The sequence below is a fragment of the Barbatula barbatula genome, assembly GCF_947034865.1.
Source record: "Barbatula barbatula genome assembly, chromosome: 3".
NCBI classification, from domain to species: Eukaryota; Metazoa; Chordata; class Actinopteri; order Cypriniformes; family Nemacheilidae; genus Barbatula; species Barbatula barbatula.
This window is the reverse complement of record NC_136764.1, coordinates 5,436,555-5,454,639: the sequence shown is the minus strand read 5'-3', so window position 1 is coordinate 5,454,639 and position 18,085 is coordinate 5,436,555. Positions and strand designations below refer to the sequence as shown.

At 39.0% G+C, this 18,085-nt stretch overlaps 2 protein-coding genes across 5 annotated transcripts; both read right to left on the bottom strand.

Moving 5' to 3' along the window:
- Positions 1-247: 247 nt before the first annotated feature.
- Positions 248-6,560, bottom strand: LOC306892498 (phospholipid phosphatase 3-like; the record flags this gene model as incomplete). Its single annotated transcript, XM_079453626.1, has 6 exons — positions 248-869; positions 1,811-1,987; positions 2,077-2,134; positions 2,972-3,252; positions 4,913-5,070; positions 6,431-6,560. 6 exons carry the CDS (start codon positions 6,558-6,560, stop codon positions 741-743), a joined length of 933 nt encoding a protein of 310 aa, XP_079309752.1. The 3' UTR covers positions 248-740.
- Positions 6,561-8,766: 2,206 nt separating this feature from the next.
- On the bottom strand, positions 8,767-18,023 carry LOC306892124 (uncharacterized protein). 4 transcript variants are annotated; one of them, XR_013786432.1, is made up of 19 exons: positions 17,884-18,023; positions 16,728-17,619; positions 16,032-16,223; positions 15,529-15,967; positions 15,115-15,230; positions 15,014-15,039; positions 14,857-14,897; positions 14,726-14,767; positions 14,282-14,414; positions 14,021-14,180; positions 13,769-13,892; positions 12,751-12,785; positions 12,589-12,652; positions 11,675-11,709; positions 11,542-11,605; positions 11,044-11,133; positions 10,457-10,490; positions 9,487-9,567; positions 8,767-9,383 (listed from the first exon to the last, which is right to left on the bottom strand). XR_013786432.1 is itself a non-coding variant. In XM_079452973.1 (19 exons), the coding sequence occupies exons 1-18, from the start codon at positions 17,935-17,937 to the stop codon at positions 9,495-9,497; spliced, it is 2,577 nt and encodes an 858-aa protein (XP_079309099.1). In that variant the 5' UTR covers positions 17,938-18,020; the 3' UTR covers positions 8,950-9,383; positions 9,487-9,494. The 4 variants fall into 4 exon arrangements, 2 of the variants coding, with proteins under 2 accessions (XP_079309099.1, XP_079309098.1); XM_079452973.1 differs by having other exon boundaries at positions 8,950-9,383; positions 11,044-11,096; positions 17,884-18,020; XR_013786433.1 differs by having other exon boundaries at positions 8,958-9,383; positions 13,751-13,892; positions 17,884-18,020.
- Positions 18,024-18,085: the final 62 nt, after the last annotated feature.

Below are 18,085 nucleotides of genomic sequence, written 5' to 3'. Positions count from 1 at the left end.
CGGTACATTGACATTTAGCGGTTGAGCTTGGTATCGCAGTCTAAATTCGAAATATTGGAGAGACAAGTTCTTCTTGTTTTCTTCTATTGTTATCAGAAACAATGTACAGGCACTCTATTGTTTGTGTATGTATACCGGAAGTTCAGTTGGGGTCACAAAAGTGCGCAAGCGCAGTAACGTTTTTTTATGTTGATAAGATGAAATCGTCTACAGATGCCACTAAACGTACAAAGAAAACGCCAACCTTGATGCAAGTTGTCTGTCTGTATTTTCGAATCAAATCGTAAAAAGTACAGAGCGTTAGATTGCGGCAGTAGATTAAAAATAATACATTCCACTTGTGGTTCCTTCCATCCGGCAGAAGGAGGTCCTGTAAAAATGAACCTGTCCATTTCACAAAGAGCTGCTTATTAACACAAATCTACCATTCTACACACTAACACACAAAACTACACATTTAACAACTGAGCACTGGACAACGGCACAGTTTTAACAATTACACTTTTTAAAGTTGTTATATAAGTAACAGTCATTTGTTTAACAGAGCTAATCATCCTTCCATAGGCAAAGGAATTTGTTTAGAAAAAAGAGCTTTACAAGCGTATAACGTATAATCATGAGGTATCATGTCAGTCACGTCTGTGTTTATAACACACAGAAAGTATTGCATGTAATGTGGATTACATAGTGGTGTCAAAGGTACATGTTTTTTATCTTCAGCCAGTCCACTGACTGAATCCTCAGGCTAAAGTAAGATGGTTGCTCCGTTCCCTAATGACCACAGGTGATAGATGGTCTAGCTTTCTGGTGGCAGCCGACAGAGAAGAGGTCCTGCCTTTAGACCTGAAGAGGTCCGACACGTAAAACATCTAGAAACGACAAGAAACAACAGTCAGTGTCAGACAAATATTTACACATTGTAAGATTCTTTTATTTTCAATGCATTGATTAATAAAGGAATACAATCTTATATCATTTGCTAACAAAATATGCTTGAGGTTCGGTCCTTGTTTGAAATCGGTTCGATCTTGCACATTCTTGTATAGTATAATGCAATGGAAGTCGCTAAAAGCGTCTGCCAAATGCATAAATGTAAATAAATGCCACTTACACTTACGTTTACATGATAAAACAGAAACGTTTTCTAAAGGTTTTATGTACACACGACAACGTTATCAAAATGATCAGCAAACAATGTATTATGCATGCCAGGCCAGTGGATGGCGCTGTTGCGCTTTAAACCCATTCTATGCGGATGAGCGCAAGCATGCAGGGTTTCTTTAATCTAAAAAGCGCTTTTAATACACTTTGTCAGCGTGTATGTGGGTTTATAGTAGTGTGCATATAAATACTATGTCTCCGCTGGTTGTAGTGTTGCAGTAAATTGCTGGAGAAAAGATAGTATGTCACGCGGCACAAACATGCAACATAGAGGCCGCCATTATTGTTTGGGGAATACTTGTGCATGTCTACAGACTGAACGAGTAACTATCGTTCTTGGAAAACGTCGCCTTCAGATGTAACACGGAAACGATAATGCCGTTGTTTTCCAAAAAGGTGCACTTTAAGGCCCGTTTTCAAAAGTTTGCATCTTCAGTCCCCCAAAACTTAGCTTTCTCGTGTAAACGGCCTCTTAGACAGTTTGGTATGACAGCAAATCCAATTTATATATTTTAATAGTTAAAATTTTCTAATAAATTAGGGACAACATGTGTAAAACATATTTTTTCTAATGCCAAAACATTAGCAAAAGCCATATGCATTAGACATATGTAAACAGTGTTGGAGTGTTTCATTTGAGTATTCTTACAGTGCAGTATGCCACAAGAGCTCCCTGAGCAAAGCCTGAGAGTATGTCAGTGGGGTGATGCTTGTGATCGGAGACGCGTGACAGGCCCGTGTAAAACGCCATCATGAGCAGGGTGAACTGGAGGAGCGGTCTGAGAGCGCGGGCCCCTGGCCAGGATAACCGGGACTGCAGGTACAACTGCAAGAATGCGAAAATATTCAGTACAGCACAGTCGTTTTGGGGACAAAATGAGAAATGTCATGCACTTATGCTTTAGAAATACTTACCACTAAATACAGCATTGTGTACATGGAGAAGGAGGCGTGGCCAGAAAAGAAGGATTTTCTGTTAACGATCAAAGAACTCTGTGTTATTTCTTAGGGCAACAAGTTTTGCGTTACTTTTAACACATCTTGCGTTCAAAGTCAACACTAAATGTGTGAAAAAGAACACATATAGGCCCCGTCTTAAAGTGATAGTGACATTTATTCACCCTCTTGTCATTTCAAACCTGTATGACTTTCTTCTGCAGAACACAAAAGAAAATATTTTGAAAAAAATTGTTGACCGAACAGCGATGGCAGCCATTCACTTGCATTGGTTTTGTGGTCATACAATAGAAGTCAGTGGGTGCTACTGCTGTTCGCCGGTTATCAATATTCTTCAAAATATCTTCTTTTGTGTTCGGTGGAAAAAAGAAAGTCATACAGGTTGAAAATGACAAGAGGGTGAGTAAATGATAACAACATTTGAATTTTTGGGTGAACTATCCGTTGAAGGCTAGTCCCAGCCAAAAATGAATGTGTGACCGGTCTTAAATGAATATAACTGGCCCGTATTCTAATCTATAATATATTTTTTGTCAAGATTCACACCAGTAATGTATTATTCTAAGGCATTTTTATAAAAACAACATAAATATTTTAACTAAACTAAGGCGTAGTACTGGCTTAAGGTAAGCCGTGTCTTTGAAACCGGGCCGTAATGTTTTAAAACGAACACATCCATTTTAAGAATGTATTTGTATGCATTTATTTCAATCAGCCAAATTAATTGAAAAGCAACATAGAAGAGGAGCTTCTAGAATCTCTAGCATTATTTGTTAGTAGACAGTATCTAACAAACAAGCATAGGGCCACTGTATCAACCACACCCCCATTGAATACGAATATTAAATCATACCTGGATTCCTGAACTTTACTTTCATCTCCTGTGCATCTGTATTCAGTGATGTAACCCAATGAACAGTTGACAGAGGCTAGATCCGGCTGGCACACATCAAGGAAGTGAGGTCGTAAGCGGCCCACGGAGACTTTGGCGATGTCTGTGAAGGACTGACTGACTGCACAGCCGAACATGAACACACCAACTTGCTTGTAGAGAGCAGAGATGTACGGGTTCCCCACAAACGTGACAGAGCTTTTATGAAGGTAGCGAATTCTGTAGCTCTCGCCTATTGTGATCTGGGCACATGATAGATCAGAAATGTCAAAATCAATCTAAAGTGATTACTAGCAGAAATAAATTACATAATGGACAAATCTTTTTTAAAGATCGGGTATCATGCTATGTCATGCTTTCTGACTTCTTTACACTGTTCAACGTGCTGGCTTATCATGCTTAACTTAAAAACGAGTACACATGATGTAGTATTTCTGTACATTATTCATTTCCCCCAGCACTCCAACTTGTTTCGGAAAGTTTTTTATAATTCTGGATCCCTGTGTCCTCATCATATTCCTTTTATTGGCCATTCTCTCAGAAAAGCACAGCAAGGCGAAAGAAAGAGCCCACCCACGAGCGAGACCCGCATACCATCACGGTTATCTGCGCTGCGTTAAGATGGGGAGCTTGTTACTCCTGTGATAGTAAAGTTTAGGTGTGTCTTTTGGTTCACTGCATTTGGGTGAGGAATGTTATATAAATGGTATGCACGCTGGATTTGGAGATAGTTTGAAACTGATAGATGGTCCGTTCCCAGCGCTAAAAGACGAAGGACATGAACCGCACAAGGTAAGTCAAACTAAGTCATACGTCTGTGTAACGTAATCTCACTACTTTTGCATTACATATAGATTACCTTTGATTTGAATCTTTTTTGATGTCACAAAGTGAACTAGGATAATTTTGTACTATTTTGACAGATACAAAGAGGAAAAAGACGTCTAATGACGGTTTGACAACTGTTTACGGTAAACGCGGTTTAAAAAAAAGCACAAACAGTTTGTCCCTTAAGCGTCCCATAGCTAGGTTGTTTTAACTTGTTAATCAGTTAGCTGTGTGTTTTTATTTTTATTTACATGTATGGATGGCAGTGTTTCCATAATGCAGTTATTATTTACATGAACCGCTTATGGTGACAGTTGAGGAAATATTAGAAATAAACTCTATCTCTGTATATTTTATTCAAAGTTGTCTTCGGAACACAACACTCTTTTCAAAACTCTTTTTTTTGTAGATGCATAGAAAGTATAACAACAACAGCTAATGCGGTGATAAAGGATGATATCGGTTTCATTAGTCTAAAAGGCAGACTTCCAAGAATACTCTTACAGTAGACCAAGAGCAAAAACAATATGCTACAATACTGACAGGCGTACTTTAAAAACAACGAAAATATGACTTCAGATGAGATTAGATTAAATGGAAAACGCAGAGTGGAATATGACCTCAAGCGGTGTGTAGTAAAAGAAAGTTTTTAGCAGGAATGTGAATCCTCTCCATACTACTCCAATTCGGTTCAACTTGAAGAATCAAAAACATATATATAAGACGTCAGCATTGTTACGAATATTACTTTTGTATTGAATATAGCTTCGTTTAGGAGTTCAAAGATGTGGCGTCTCAGGGCATGCATTTCTTAAAGCACACCGCTCTTATAAGTCTCTCCACTTATTTGAAATGTGAAGGCGGGCCAGGTAAAGATGATTGGCGGGCCGCCAGTTGACTAGCCCGTTTGTTGATTTTGCAGAAATGTTCACTTGTCATTTTATCAACCAGCTTTTTTGGTCTCACCCTGAGATTCTTTTGGAACATGAAGAGATGAATGTGTTAGCACATCTATACAAAAATAAGTCCCAAAAGTGTAAATGTGTGGGCGCACATGCCGAGAAACAGACTTACGGAGAGAATGACTATGAGCATGCCGGCAGCTGAGAGAACGCCATCGCTGATCGTGTCTCTGCGTTTGGCGGGATATTTGATGGATTCATCTGAACAATAGAAGCCGCGTCTGTAGGGCTTCACAGCACCAGACTCTATGATCAGGAAGGGCAGGGCAGCTACAGGCAAAAAGAGAAAGAAATGGTGAGAAGAGGGGCCAATGCTGTGGGTTTGCTAGTTAAATATGACGGACAATTTAACAGTGAAAAAAGAGCCCTTCGGGAACCCAAAATATTGTAATTATTTGTAAAATGTCCAAAGAATGTGGTTCACACAAGTATTAATAAGCGTTCACCTTTGACTGTCGAGTGAATTCTGTGTCTCCAATGAATTCAAACGCAACCTGCACGGGTGGTTTAGAAATTAAAACAAAATCTTGGCATTTTAGAATCTGAATATGATTTAATATGCTGTCTGAGCCACCAAATGTATTTGTCCTTAGATGGTCAATTACAGTATATTACAGCAAATTATTGTAAAATTACAACAATTAGCCGCTAGTATTTATCATTCCAGAGCACTAGAGTTCAAATTGTGAAATTATGTAAGTGTTTAACTTTGAACAAAACATTGTAAAAATATTCAGACCTCTCCAACCCCAAAATGTGTGTCGCCACATTGATAAATGTATGAACTTGAGCACACTGAAAAAAATGATTTTTTTACTTTTCAAGTCGCAGTGTCGCTTTCATTTACAGTGACTCTTTCAAGTTAAAAACCATAAAAGAAATTCATGTTTTGACACCTGTAAAAACTTAGATGTAATGAGCAAAAGGGAAGGAATTCGATTCTCGCATTTCACTCGCACCGTATAAACATCAGAGTGCTGAATGGAGAAAGGAAGCAGATGTCAAACCAAGACTCGTGAGGTATGTCAAAAATGTAGAAAAATAAAGAATAAGTGAAAAATGAGAGCATGGGCAGGGCGGGCAGCTTGAGGTCGTTTCTGTGCCTATAAAAGTTGATGTTCGTATTTAAATTCTTATCCTGTGGACGTATATCCTTAAAACGGTTTAACAATAATAAAAATGTAACTCTTCTAGCATGTTTTGTCAAACCTACAGACTTCAAAAGTGTTAACAATGATTAAAAGAAACAACCCGACGAGATATTTCTTTCCTTGTGCAAACCAGGTTGCTGGAGTATTTTATTTGTATCGTCTTTTAAAAGCCCAAGTCATCAGAGCCTACCTCGAATCTGATATTGAGCTCTTATCAAACCTGGAGGACATTTCTCATGTTTTACCTGTCAGGCAAAACCGTTCATTATGAAAATGTATTCGGCAAAGCTTGTACCATTTACTCAACAGACAACACTGATTCACATTGTACTCATTGCATTCACATGCAATTGTCATATTCGCATCCGAAACGTCAACAGTGGAGGATAAGTAATGTATGCATCCCTTAAAAAACACGACCTTTGCAAAACAAAAAAAATTACCCTTGCAAAAAGTGACAACTCAAAACAACGACTTACCTAGAAACAGACAGAAAAGGTCCAGTGCGACCATCAGTCTATTTCTTCTGTAGTCTTTGCAGTCACTCTTGTTGTTCAGTCCATTGCTGCTGTCTGCAGTCATGGCTTTCTCCACCAGTAACTGCTGCATTTATCAACCTTAATTTGTTAGTTTTTTCCACTAAAGACTAGAGTGGATATAAGAAGCAATGCTTGAGTTACAGAGAAGTCTTCTCAAGTCGAACTCCTGAATTTAACGTTGTCTAAAAACCCGACTTGGTTCAACACTAGTCGAACACCACAAACCCTCTTTTTCAAAACGAGAAAAACCTGATGGCGAACAGCCCCTCCACCCCTCTGACGGGAGTTAACTCAAACCACGTGGTGTCCATTGAAACCGTGAGGGCAAACGGCACATCTGGAACTATGTGTTATGTCCATGTACAGCAGGTTTAATTTACTGTATAGTGCTCATTTGACAAATCGCCATCTAAAGGGCCAGAGAAGCAATGTCAATATACAGTGCATATAGATATTTAAAGAAACTATTTTTATACACATTATCTTTGAAACAAGACACATCTTTGGGGGTTGAAGCGACGATCTTTGAGTCAGGTCTTTAGCCAACAAGCCACATCACCAACCACACTTCAGAATCAGAATTTGCTTTACTGGCCAAGTGAGCACACAAGGAATCGTTGGTGTGTTTAACAGTATATATAGCCGTTTAAATAAAAAGAGGTGGTGATCAGGAGTTAAGAAATGAATTGCAGAGAAAAAGACGGGTAACAATTCTGTGTTAGCTGTTTAAGAATGTTCTGATGGGCAGAGATGTGTAACGTCTGCCTGCCCGAGGAGAAAAGAGCAAAGCCATCTGTTTCTAGGTGTGAAGTGAAATGAAGTGTTGGACCATATTTTCTCATCTCCAGATGTAATAGAGGTCCACGTGTGGGACTATCCTGACCACAGTGTGTAAAACAAACGTTTTAACAGTACAGTACAGCAGTACACTATAGGGGGTCATCATTTTTGTTGCGATGTGTGTGAAGAACCCGTTTGGGGTAAGCTGCCACGTCATCGTGTTTAGTGACTATTTTATTTCAGAAGTTTTTGAAAGGGGTGAGAAACCGGGGAACCTATGCCATATGTACACTAAAAACTATTAGTCATAATATTGTACACTGCATTTAAGCGGTACTTCAACCAGAAATACATTTTGGGGTAAAGTATCGCTTTAAGCATTAAAGTCTTACAGTCGAAATATTGGATGTATCATTTGTATTGGAGCTCATATTTTGTGCTCTACGAACAATCTTGTGATGTATACTTCTTTATCTAATGTCTTTTACAGATTTATTGTGGTCAAGCCTGTATACAACACAGGTAAAGTGAGATTACTAGAAAAAATACTAGGAATAATACTAAATGCTAAAATTTCATTTCAAATTAGGGATGTGAAGCGATTCAAATTTTTAATCTAATTAATTACATGATGTACATAATCGCAACTTAATCACACATGACATTTGGGCCAAAATATCATTTAAAGTCACAATAAGAAAAAACTGAAACTAGGTTCAGATGTTCAGAAGCTAAAACGGCCATAATTGTGTTTTAAGCTAAATTATTATAATTAAAGACCAAAACATTTGGTTACTAACACTCGTAAGAAATATCTTCCATTTTCCACGACATAAGTAAATGTAAATAAGCAAATTTTGGGGGGCAAACTATCACCAATTTATTAGTAGTTATTTAACTTTTAATACTGTTAAAATTAGCGATGCACCGATACAGATATACCAAGCTCTTGTACTCGGAATGACACCGATACCAAAGTCCGATACCAAATGTGACGGACGGAATCGAGGAATCCAGGCATAAAACTGAATTTGCTTTATAACACAGAATGGCACGGAATCTGCCAAATGTATTATTTCCTAACTTAGCGAACGAATTATTCAAATACTGTATTAATATGCATTCTGCTTGTTTTGCATGTCTATGTGTGAAAGATTGACGCGTTTGCGTGTACTGAACGCGTAATGCTTGTGGAGCTTTCAGCGCCAGTGTTTCACTGTATGTGGACGCGAACACAAACACCATTTGCGGCAATGCGTCAAAATCCATGCAGCCATTCCTCGTGACCAGAAGTGAAGAGAGGTCATTTCGATGGGGGGGCGATTCACGTTTTTTATTAAAGATTACAAGTGCAAATGAATTAAAATAATGATATACAGGAAAATTTATAATGAATCCTGCAAGCTGTGTAGATCGATTTGAATTGATATTTTTAATTTCATGGCGACTTTAAAGAGTATTGAAGCAGTTCCCAATCCATTCAGGGTTCTCTTATTGGCTGCTTTTACTTCTTTATTCGGTCGTCAATTTCAAAAACATTTTTTAACAATTAAACCAATTAAATAATCATATTGGCACAATAATGTTTTTCTATCAAGGTAATTTCCGACATTTAAGTAAACGCTAGTAAACTTCGTGTTTCCAAACAGTATCCGTCAGTTCATAAAGAAAACATGTTCGAATCTCTGCGGTATACTGAACAATTTATTGCACGCAACATTCATGTGATTAAACCACCAACTGTCCAAAGTGCCCACATAATACAGACACAATACAACAAGGAAAACAAAACCAACTCAAAGGTGTATTTTACAGAATTCATTTCAAGTCACTTTCAATCTGTGCAGATGACTTGGACTTCAGTAATGTAGTACATACCGTAGCACAGTGTGCTATTCCCATTTCATGTCCTGCTCTTTGCTCACAATCAAGTTTACTGCCAACATAATGCCACCATTTTTTGTAGTGTTTTATAAGGAGACAAAGTACGTTTATGTCTCATTTCATTTTTCTCAGTGACTAAACCCAAAAGTGATGGATTTCTAGTAAAGACCACCTCCCGATCAAGCGTGAAACTTCTCAGTCATGACAGAAGCGACTGCGATCAACTGAACTGTGGAGAAAAAACAAAACTCTCGTTCTCATTGGCTTTTCTCGCAATATTTCTTGCATATGTTTTTTAAGTTATTTTACTACTGAAACCGTAGCACCCATACCAGCGGTCTCACTGAGAGTCGGCGTAGAGCGCAGGGGGCGGCAGTAGATCAATGTCTGCAAACTGAAAGTCTTCTGCCTCTCTGTCATGAACAGAAAGAGGATATTAACCCACATTTTTGCTTTCTCTTTATTTTCCCCCAAACACTTGAGATATTAAAGCTATATCAGTTTTAACTTTTGTACATTTTTGCCAAGTATGTTTCATTGAACACGAAGGCATGTCACTGGCCTACGGCTTACAGCAATGTTTTTAAAGGGATATTTCAGAGGCAAATAGAAATGTCCCCATGTTTTACTCAAGGCATCCAAACTGAATTTGACTCTCCTCTTGAAGAATAATGCAGTCTGAATACCAGGTATCATTTTTTTTCCAAGCAGTAGAATGGGAGTTCAGGGAGCAATAAGTGATATGTCATACATGATGCGTTTGTTTAAGAGAATTATTCATATTGAGAGCGCTATGAACATTAATATCTAACTTTTGCCAGAAAAACAAGCCTCTGGTTCACGTGCAGCTGAGGGATAACTGAAGTTAGACATTAATGTTAATAGCGCTGTCAATATGGATATTTTATATTTATTTATCTTAAATAAATAAGAGAATGGATTGACTTCAGAAGACCTTTGTTAAGGCCACGGAGTTGTGTCAAGCCGTTCTTTGATGGACTGATGCACTTTTTGGAGCTTCAAAAATATTTTCCCCCATTCACTATCATTCTACCTCTTGGAAGATTGACGCCGACTGCATTATTCTTCAAGAAGAAAACCATATTCAGTCAGGATGCTATGAGGACGAGTAAAACATGGGGAAATGTAGTTCTGCCTCTGAAAGTGAGGTTAGTTCAGCATAATTTTACATTTTCACGTTTAAAAAGGATCAACTTTTGTCTATGCAATAAAAATGGCAATTTCTAGTCATTTATAGTTCTAGTTCAGCGTTTTTATTTGTATTCTCTCTCGTATACTTACAAGTACGGAGGCTCATCCATGGCACTAAGAAAACCTATAAAGTGGGAAAGATGGTATTTAGAAAGTGATCTTTCTTCTTCTGAATACAAAAGTATATAGCACTCTGACACAGTTTGCTTTATACAAGTGAAACTGAACAACAAACAGTTGTGACGTCAAACTAAATCAGGCTAAACCAAGGTGTTTCTTCCAATGATTCAAAACAGCTCGCCAACAGTGATGTTAAGCGTAACTGCCAAGACGATGACATTATGCGTGTGTGACCTTAAGCTAGAAACGTCTTTCCATGTTCAATTCTTCACTTGAAAATAGAAAATAGTAAACTTGTACAGTTTTTAGGTGAACGTCCTGCTGAATAACTTGGGGAGGGATTCCCAAAATTCCCGAAAAAGCTGATAGGACAAAGCAACAGCCATTCCACAACATCCCTCCCCCCCCCGGGTTACCCCCGCAGATGAACTGAGAAATACTGCCGTCACTTACTTGGATCATCACCGCTGATATTGCATTAGGAAAAAGCGAAGACGACATTAATATCTTCCGGTTCAATTTTTGTTAATGAAATTAGGTCAGAAATAAAAGGATACTTTGGAAGATGGAGTTCATTTTCCGTAGTGGTGATGAGGTTTCCATGGCCGTTCTGAAAAAACACAGCCAGTTTCTGCAGAGCTTCACTCCTGACATATGCAAGGATGTGTTTACATTAATGCCATTTCAAAGCGAGTACACACATTTTATGACATATTCCACTAGCAAAATGTATGAATAGTCGGCACACCAAAGCTCCAAAATTCCAAACAGATTTTAACACGCTTTCACAAAACGTATTTTATTAGAATTTTGGAGCTTTGGTGTGCCGACTTTTCATTTAATTTTCTGATAGGACAGGCTTTAGTCGAGCACCCTTTTAAAGAGCGTTATTTTGTTATTTCATTTCTCTATACGTGTACAAGATCACAGTCAAGGTAGGTGTCATTTCGGGTTTTTTCCCAAATGCCATGTTGCATCAGCCAAGTAAAAAGAAAACGGCGTTTCAAAGCTAACCTTGTTTTCACATGTGGACATGTTTCGTGTATCCGACTCACTGCGTGTTGATGTCCTCCGTGCTGCAGTCACTGACAGTATGATGAGCAGGTAAGTTGCTGTAAACTGAAAGAGGAGAGAAAGTGATGAAGTGTGCAGAACACACGGAAAGCAGAAATGACAAGCTGTACTTACACATGTCAGGCATAGAGACAGCTCTGTTCTGACTACTGAAACATGAGAAACACAACCACAGAAAACAGGTTACAAACTCTCTTATAACACGGATCGATTGAACTCATTCTGACTGGATGGGCCATATTACCATAGCACGACTAGCAGAAGCAAGTTTTCAAAACGACTTTTTTTTGCTTTTGTCAACCACATACGGCTCTCACATTTCAGTTAAAAACACGTTACAATTGACATGAATTTCTCTCAAGACCTATCGCCGTTGTAGTTTTTTCTTACCTTGAAATATAACGGTTGCTTTTCTGAAATTAAACCTGAAATAATAAACCCCCATTATGTACGTGATGGACAAATGCGACCGCCGGAAGATGCAACCCAAATCCTGGCCAGGACGTGTCGGGACAAAAGGGCACATATGGTCACCCTAAGTATGTGCATTCCCTGGGAATCGAACCCCCTTAAAGGGATACTTCACCAAAAAACTTTTTAAATCCCCTTCGAGTTGTTCCGAATCTGTATAAATGTCTTTGTTCTGATCAACACAGAGAAATATATTTGGAAGAATGCTTTTAACCAGACATTTTTTGCCTCCCCATTGACTTCCATAGTAGGAAAAAATACATAATTGTTTGGTTCTGTTGAACACAAAAATACATTTTGAAGAACGTGGTACAGCAAACTATTCTGGGGCACTTTTGACTATTATGTATTTTTTCCTACTACGGGAGTCAATGGGGGGCAAAATCTGTCTGGTTTTAAGCATCCTTCCAAATATGTTTTGACTGAAGTATTCCCTTAATGTTGCTAACATAATTTTTAACCAGATGAGCTACAAAAAAATGACAATCTTCGAAACATGAATGCAAATGAGGTTGAATCGAATTCAAGTCAGTTGTGATCAATGTTGTAATACTTACAAATTTTCAGCAGATGGCGACACTGTCTCTTCATCACATGTCCACTCTTCACTGTCGTCAGTGACTGAACACAAACACAGAGAGAACTATGTGAAATAAACACAAAAGTACTGTATTGATAAATATATTAACACACACACAAACAAACAGGAAGACACTTACAGCTGCTTGTGAGCACTGGATTCTGATGAGATGACCTACAACACACAATAGGTAAAAAAAGAGGATCATTTATGTTTATCATTGCAGTTTAGATTGTGGGTCAGAAACCCTCAGCACACATAAGAGTAAACAGTTACATAATGCACTTTGCTCTATTTTGTAACAGTTTACTGACAAAGTAATGCTCAGTAAATAAGACAATGTTACTTCAGTGTTGCACAATCCAGTTCCATCATTGAAGCACTGCACACGGTGCAAAAAAAAAAAGACTTCTACAAGATCAGTCAGAAATGAAGTGATTGAAAAAGCGATATTCATCATTCACTCTGCCTTGTGTCATTTCAAACCTGTATAAGTTCCTTACGCAGAACAAAAAATAAGTTATTTTGAAGAACGTGGCTGACTGGACCCCATTCCCTTGCATTGGCTTTGCATTCATACGACAGAAGCGAGGGTCCAGTGCTGTTCGGTCGCCATTTTTCTTCAAAATATATTCTTTCGTGCTCTGCGGAAGAAAGAAAGTCATACCAGCAGAACAGGGCGAGTAAATGATGACAGAAGTTTCAACTGACAACAAAGTGAAATATTTTCTCCTCAACTAAAGTACTTTAATAAGATGCAAAAGCATCGATTGAATTAAATATTAGATATAAACACCTTTTTCGTTTAGAAAACAAGCCTTAATATTTTGTGATTTTATTTCTCAAATGTATTTCTGATTAAAGAATGTTTAGATATTTGCACTTGACCAAGACAAAAACACTCTGTAAGGAAATCATTGTTTGCATTGCACAGATGCTTAAATCTTGTGTAAATAACTTTTTGAAGCATTACAATCTTTAACTTCAAACCAATGTCTCATGCACATCACGATAATTTGATATATTGTGCTATCACACAAAATATCAGCACCAATCAAATTCCTTAATCATAATGAACTGATGTATAATTTCAGGAGTGCTGTTCAAACATAAACATAACACATACGTTGTGTACACACAGTTATATGGATCTCCACCTGCTGCTGAAGCTGAGGTTATCTCCATCCGTTTGACCTCGTCCAGCGGCCTGCGATGCTCTTTTCCCGAGCTCCAGCATCTCTTTAATGTTCAACTCCACATTCATTACAGATATGTAGCCATCTTGAAAACAGGGCAAGAACGTCATGCTATACAGTACGGTGGTGAAAATACTGTAAGTACTGCGTTTACATAATGACCCTGAGACTCCCGCCATTGTCTGAAACGCAACATTTTTGAGCCCATCTCACATTTGTTGTTGGCGTCTCTGGCTAGCCACTTTCCTTTGGGGCAGTTGACCGTTCGGATGATGCTGATGACGTCTCCGCTCTTGACGGGCAGGACGTTTTTGCGAAGTTTGCTGGCCACGAGAACTCTGGCGTGATACATGGGCTCTTCAAGTCCGGTGATCTGGCATCGGAAGCACATCAGGACTTCAAAAAAACTGAGTTAAAAAGCTTCATTTTTTTACAGTGCACATACACGTTTACACTTGCGTGATAGTCACTAACTTTAAATTTCTTGTGCATCTCATTCCTCTTTTTCTGTTTCTCTTTTTGTTCTTTCTTTTCCCTTTCCAGACGATGCTTTTCTTTCTTCTTCTGCTCTTTCTCATCATGGTGTTCAGGGCTTAGTTGCTCTTTCCTGAAAGAATCAAAGGATACACATGGTACACATTTTTACTGTGTGATGAACATCCGTGCCAATATTGGGAATATAATACAAGTTATAAATGGAAGACGCACAAAAAACATGTAATTTACGACAATTGTTGTCATGCAGAATTGCAATTCATCTGATTATCTTATTATATAAATATACAGCAGTGTTGGATAGAGTAAGGTATAAATATTGCTTTCCGCATTCGGGTTCAATGTGCTAAAAGATAATGCAAAAAATGTCCTTCATCAATCGACACAAACATATCATAATGAAGCTGAATTCAAAACCAATACCTGTCTTGTTGTGTTGGGCCATTTTGATCTTCAGAACTGGACCTTAAAAGAAAAAAGAAAATTAAAACAATCACGCGATAAATGATGACACAGACGATACGTTCCCAGATGAAATATGAACGCAGACCAACCACGGAGTGACATGCCACATATGTCTCCGCACCTCCTCTTTCTGTCAAACAATGAAGATAGTCATATTAAAAATATGTGAAGATTTTAAAAAATTTGGCATATGCACAATGACACGTCATCCTAAAACGAACAGTAAATTAAAGTATCGATACTCACCGCATGGCCGTTATCAGCATACGGGTCTGAAAAACAACCATAGAAAAACTCACTACAGTGAAACTGCTACCTGTTAACATGACTACTAATCTGGCACTCACTTTTTGGAGGTCCTTTACGCCTCCGAGAGTTTTGAGAGAAAGGGAATTTGGGGGCCGTCTCCACATCCTCATAGAAATTATCACAAGTGTCATGGATATGCTCGTGCTGAGAAGAGCTGAGGCGAACAACAACAAAAAACTCTATGAGGACGAGACTAAAAAGGCCAAATGCCTGATCTATAAAAGTGAAATCAGTATAACAAAAAACAAAAATGCGTCATTTTGGCCCTTGATTGTTTATGCTTCTCGGAGCTACCTATTGCATCACTTACACTTGATTTATAAGTTGTACATCAATGTTCTGTCTCTGTGGCATCTTTGGTCTCAAAATGAACAGTTTTACTCTGTTGCAGTTGACAAAGCTCTTCAGCGACCTGAATGATCCGCTCAACCTCTCATACGTCAAACACTTACTTTGATTCTGATGGAAGTTGCTGTTCACCGCTTGAGTTGTTTGCAGCGTGTGATCCATTCAATCCGACATCTGCACACACTGGTTCTGAAGGAGCATCCGATGACAAGATCTTTACATATCTCTTCTCCTCTAGAGATCCAGTGTGAACCTCTCCTGACCACATGTTCTGTGAACCATTACGACTTGGACTATATTGAACCAGCCGAGCCTGAAAGCACACGCCATCGCCTTCATCCGGCAGAGGTGGCGGAGGCGAAGAACCCGACTCTGGAAATTCTGTCGCCTCTAGTTCCAGAGCTGCGATGTTCATTGCATTACTGTCCATGGCAACTGGGGCAAAACTATCAAAATCTGGAAATTCAGGGGGTGGCATGGTCGCACCCTCCATCGATGCATTTCTGGTGGCCAGAGTCTCAGATTCAGGTTCACATTCTGAAACTACACAAACACGGTTATGAAATGATAGAATGTGTGTAGTAACAAATCATACACTTCCACCTACCATTGCTGCGTTTATCATAGGAGTCAATGAAGTGACCTTGAGTTTGACATCTGCTGAGATTGACATGCGGAGGTCTAGGTGGCTTTAATGGCGGAGGCCCCAGGGTTGCCAGGTCAGGTAGAGGTTTGCGCACTTGACAGTGATCCTTTTCTAGCTGCCTGACTCCATTCAGCCTTATACGAGTGATGGCAGCTGAAGTACAAGCGAAATATCAACATTACTACCTCCTCAAAGGATTTTATATAAAGTAACCGTTATAGATAGTTTCAAAGCAACAACATAAACAAAGGAGTGGCCCTTAACGTCCAGTAAACATTCACACACAATAGAGTGCCTGTAGATTATTTCTGATAACAAGCAAAAGATCCAAGAAGAACCGTTACTTGGCTAAATTTGTCTCTCCATTATTTTAAATTTGGACTGCGATACCAAGGTCAACCACTAGATGTCAAAGTACCATACAGTTTCTTTAAATGCGACAAAACTACAGGACCTATCCGACAATTGTTTGGTTTAATAAAATTATTATAACATTAAATAAAAATACAAATGAATATTAGCATCAATTACATATAAATATGAATAATTTTTAGACACTAGCCAAACACAGACAGGAAGTTAACTGCAGGCGCACCCATCCGATGAAACTGAAAATGCCATACATATGCATTTATGCATAGAAGATCCTTAACTTACTTGGTGATGTTTTATTAGCCCGAAATGGAGAAGTGGAGGCATAAACGGGGACACCATTGAAGGGACATCTTGCACGTGCAGGAAACACCATCTCGGGATGAGAGCTCTCAGATTCACTAGGAGATGGAGGACTTTCAGTGGATGTTAAAGCTTTAATAGGGTAGAAGGTCTTTGGTCTGCCACACACCAGCAGGTTCTTATGAGAGAGCTTCCTCTTGGCTTTCTCGAGCGTGCTGAAGACATGCTGGTCGAAGAACTGGGTTACACTGTTAGGAGAGGAATCCGTCAATGATTCGCAAGGTGAAGACGTAGACGGGTGCTGTGGACTGGGACACTGCGAGCCAGGGTTTGACACCATCATCTGATGGATCTCTACATGTTCTGTATTCACAGCCTTAACAGCGGACTCTTCTGTCTGTATCTTTATGTGCTCCAGCCCGTGTTTTCCAATCTCTTTGGCACATAGTGAAATTTTGCTTGGCTTGAATGGTGCAGGCATTGGTTTCTTGATGCATTTGAGAGGTGAGGTGATTTGCTTCGACGAAGGAGCGCCGGTATCGTGCTTCGGCTCGGTTGAAATCGGCAACACGAGGGGCAAATGTCTGACTTTCAGCGAATGCCTGTTTCCGCCATCTTCAGGTGTTGTGTAAGCAAAGCTCGGGAATGATATAGGCCGTTTTCCTAAAGGAACTTTCTGCTCTTCTCGGAAAATGATTCGAGGTAGGCCGGGGGTCTTGGTCTCCAGAGCTGGACTGGAGGTTATGGTTATTAAACCGGAGCGGCCGAAAGTTGCCGTTGGGAGGCGTTTGGGTTTCTCCGGAAGCATGGGTCTGCTCTTTGCCAGGATCTCCTCCTGAAACTTTGCCCTGATGGATTTGAAATTGGAAACTTCCTATAAGCAATATAAAAGGTAAATTATAATTAGACACCAATCCAAACTAAAATATGAACGTGAACCAGATAATGGTTCTTACAAGGGTAAGACAAAAGTTGGTGTACAATAGCTAAATAGACAATTATTTACAAAAATAGAAATCAGAATGTGTTTGTAATAAACACTTCCATCCATTTTGGCACAACGTGGCTTGTTTATCTTTTATTATTATTATTATTATTTTGATTAATTGGTTAATTTCACTCAAAAAAAGTTCTTTACCTGCTCCATTGTTGTTTTCTCTTCTTCTTGGACGAAAACGGGCTCCATAAACATCACATAACACAAATGAAACCCTGATAACTCACACGATGCGTCCAGACGCGCAATGCCGTTTAGACTTGATTTTTTTAACCTCGCGCGGTATTGAAGGCTTTGCTCATGAATATTAAATATCAGCCGCCGATGGCCGCACCGGATTGGC

Bases quoted from the DNA above. Each gene is read 5' to 3' on its own strand.
- LOC306892124 (XM_079452972.1), bottom strand. From the start codon at position 17,937: ATGTTTATGGAGCCCGTTTTCGTCCAAGAAGAAGAGAAAACAACAATG. The intron at 17,620-17,883 runs GTAAAGAACTTT...TATTGCTTATAG, and splicing joins AGAAAACAACAATGGAGCAG to GAAGTTTCCAATTTCAAATC. The intron at 14,768-14,856 runs GTTGGTCTGCGT...TTTTCTTTTAAG, and splicing joins ATGTGGCATGTCACTCCGTG to GTCCAGTTCTGAAGATCAAA.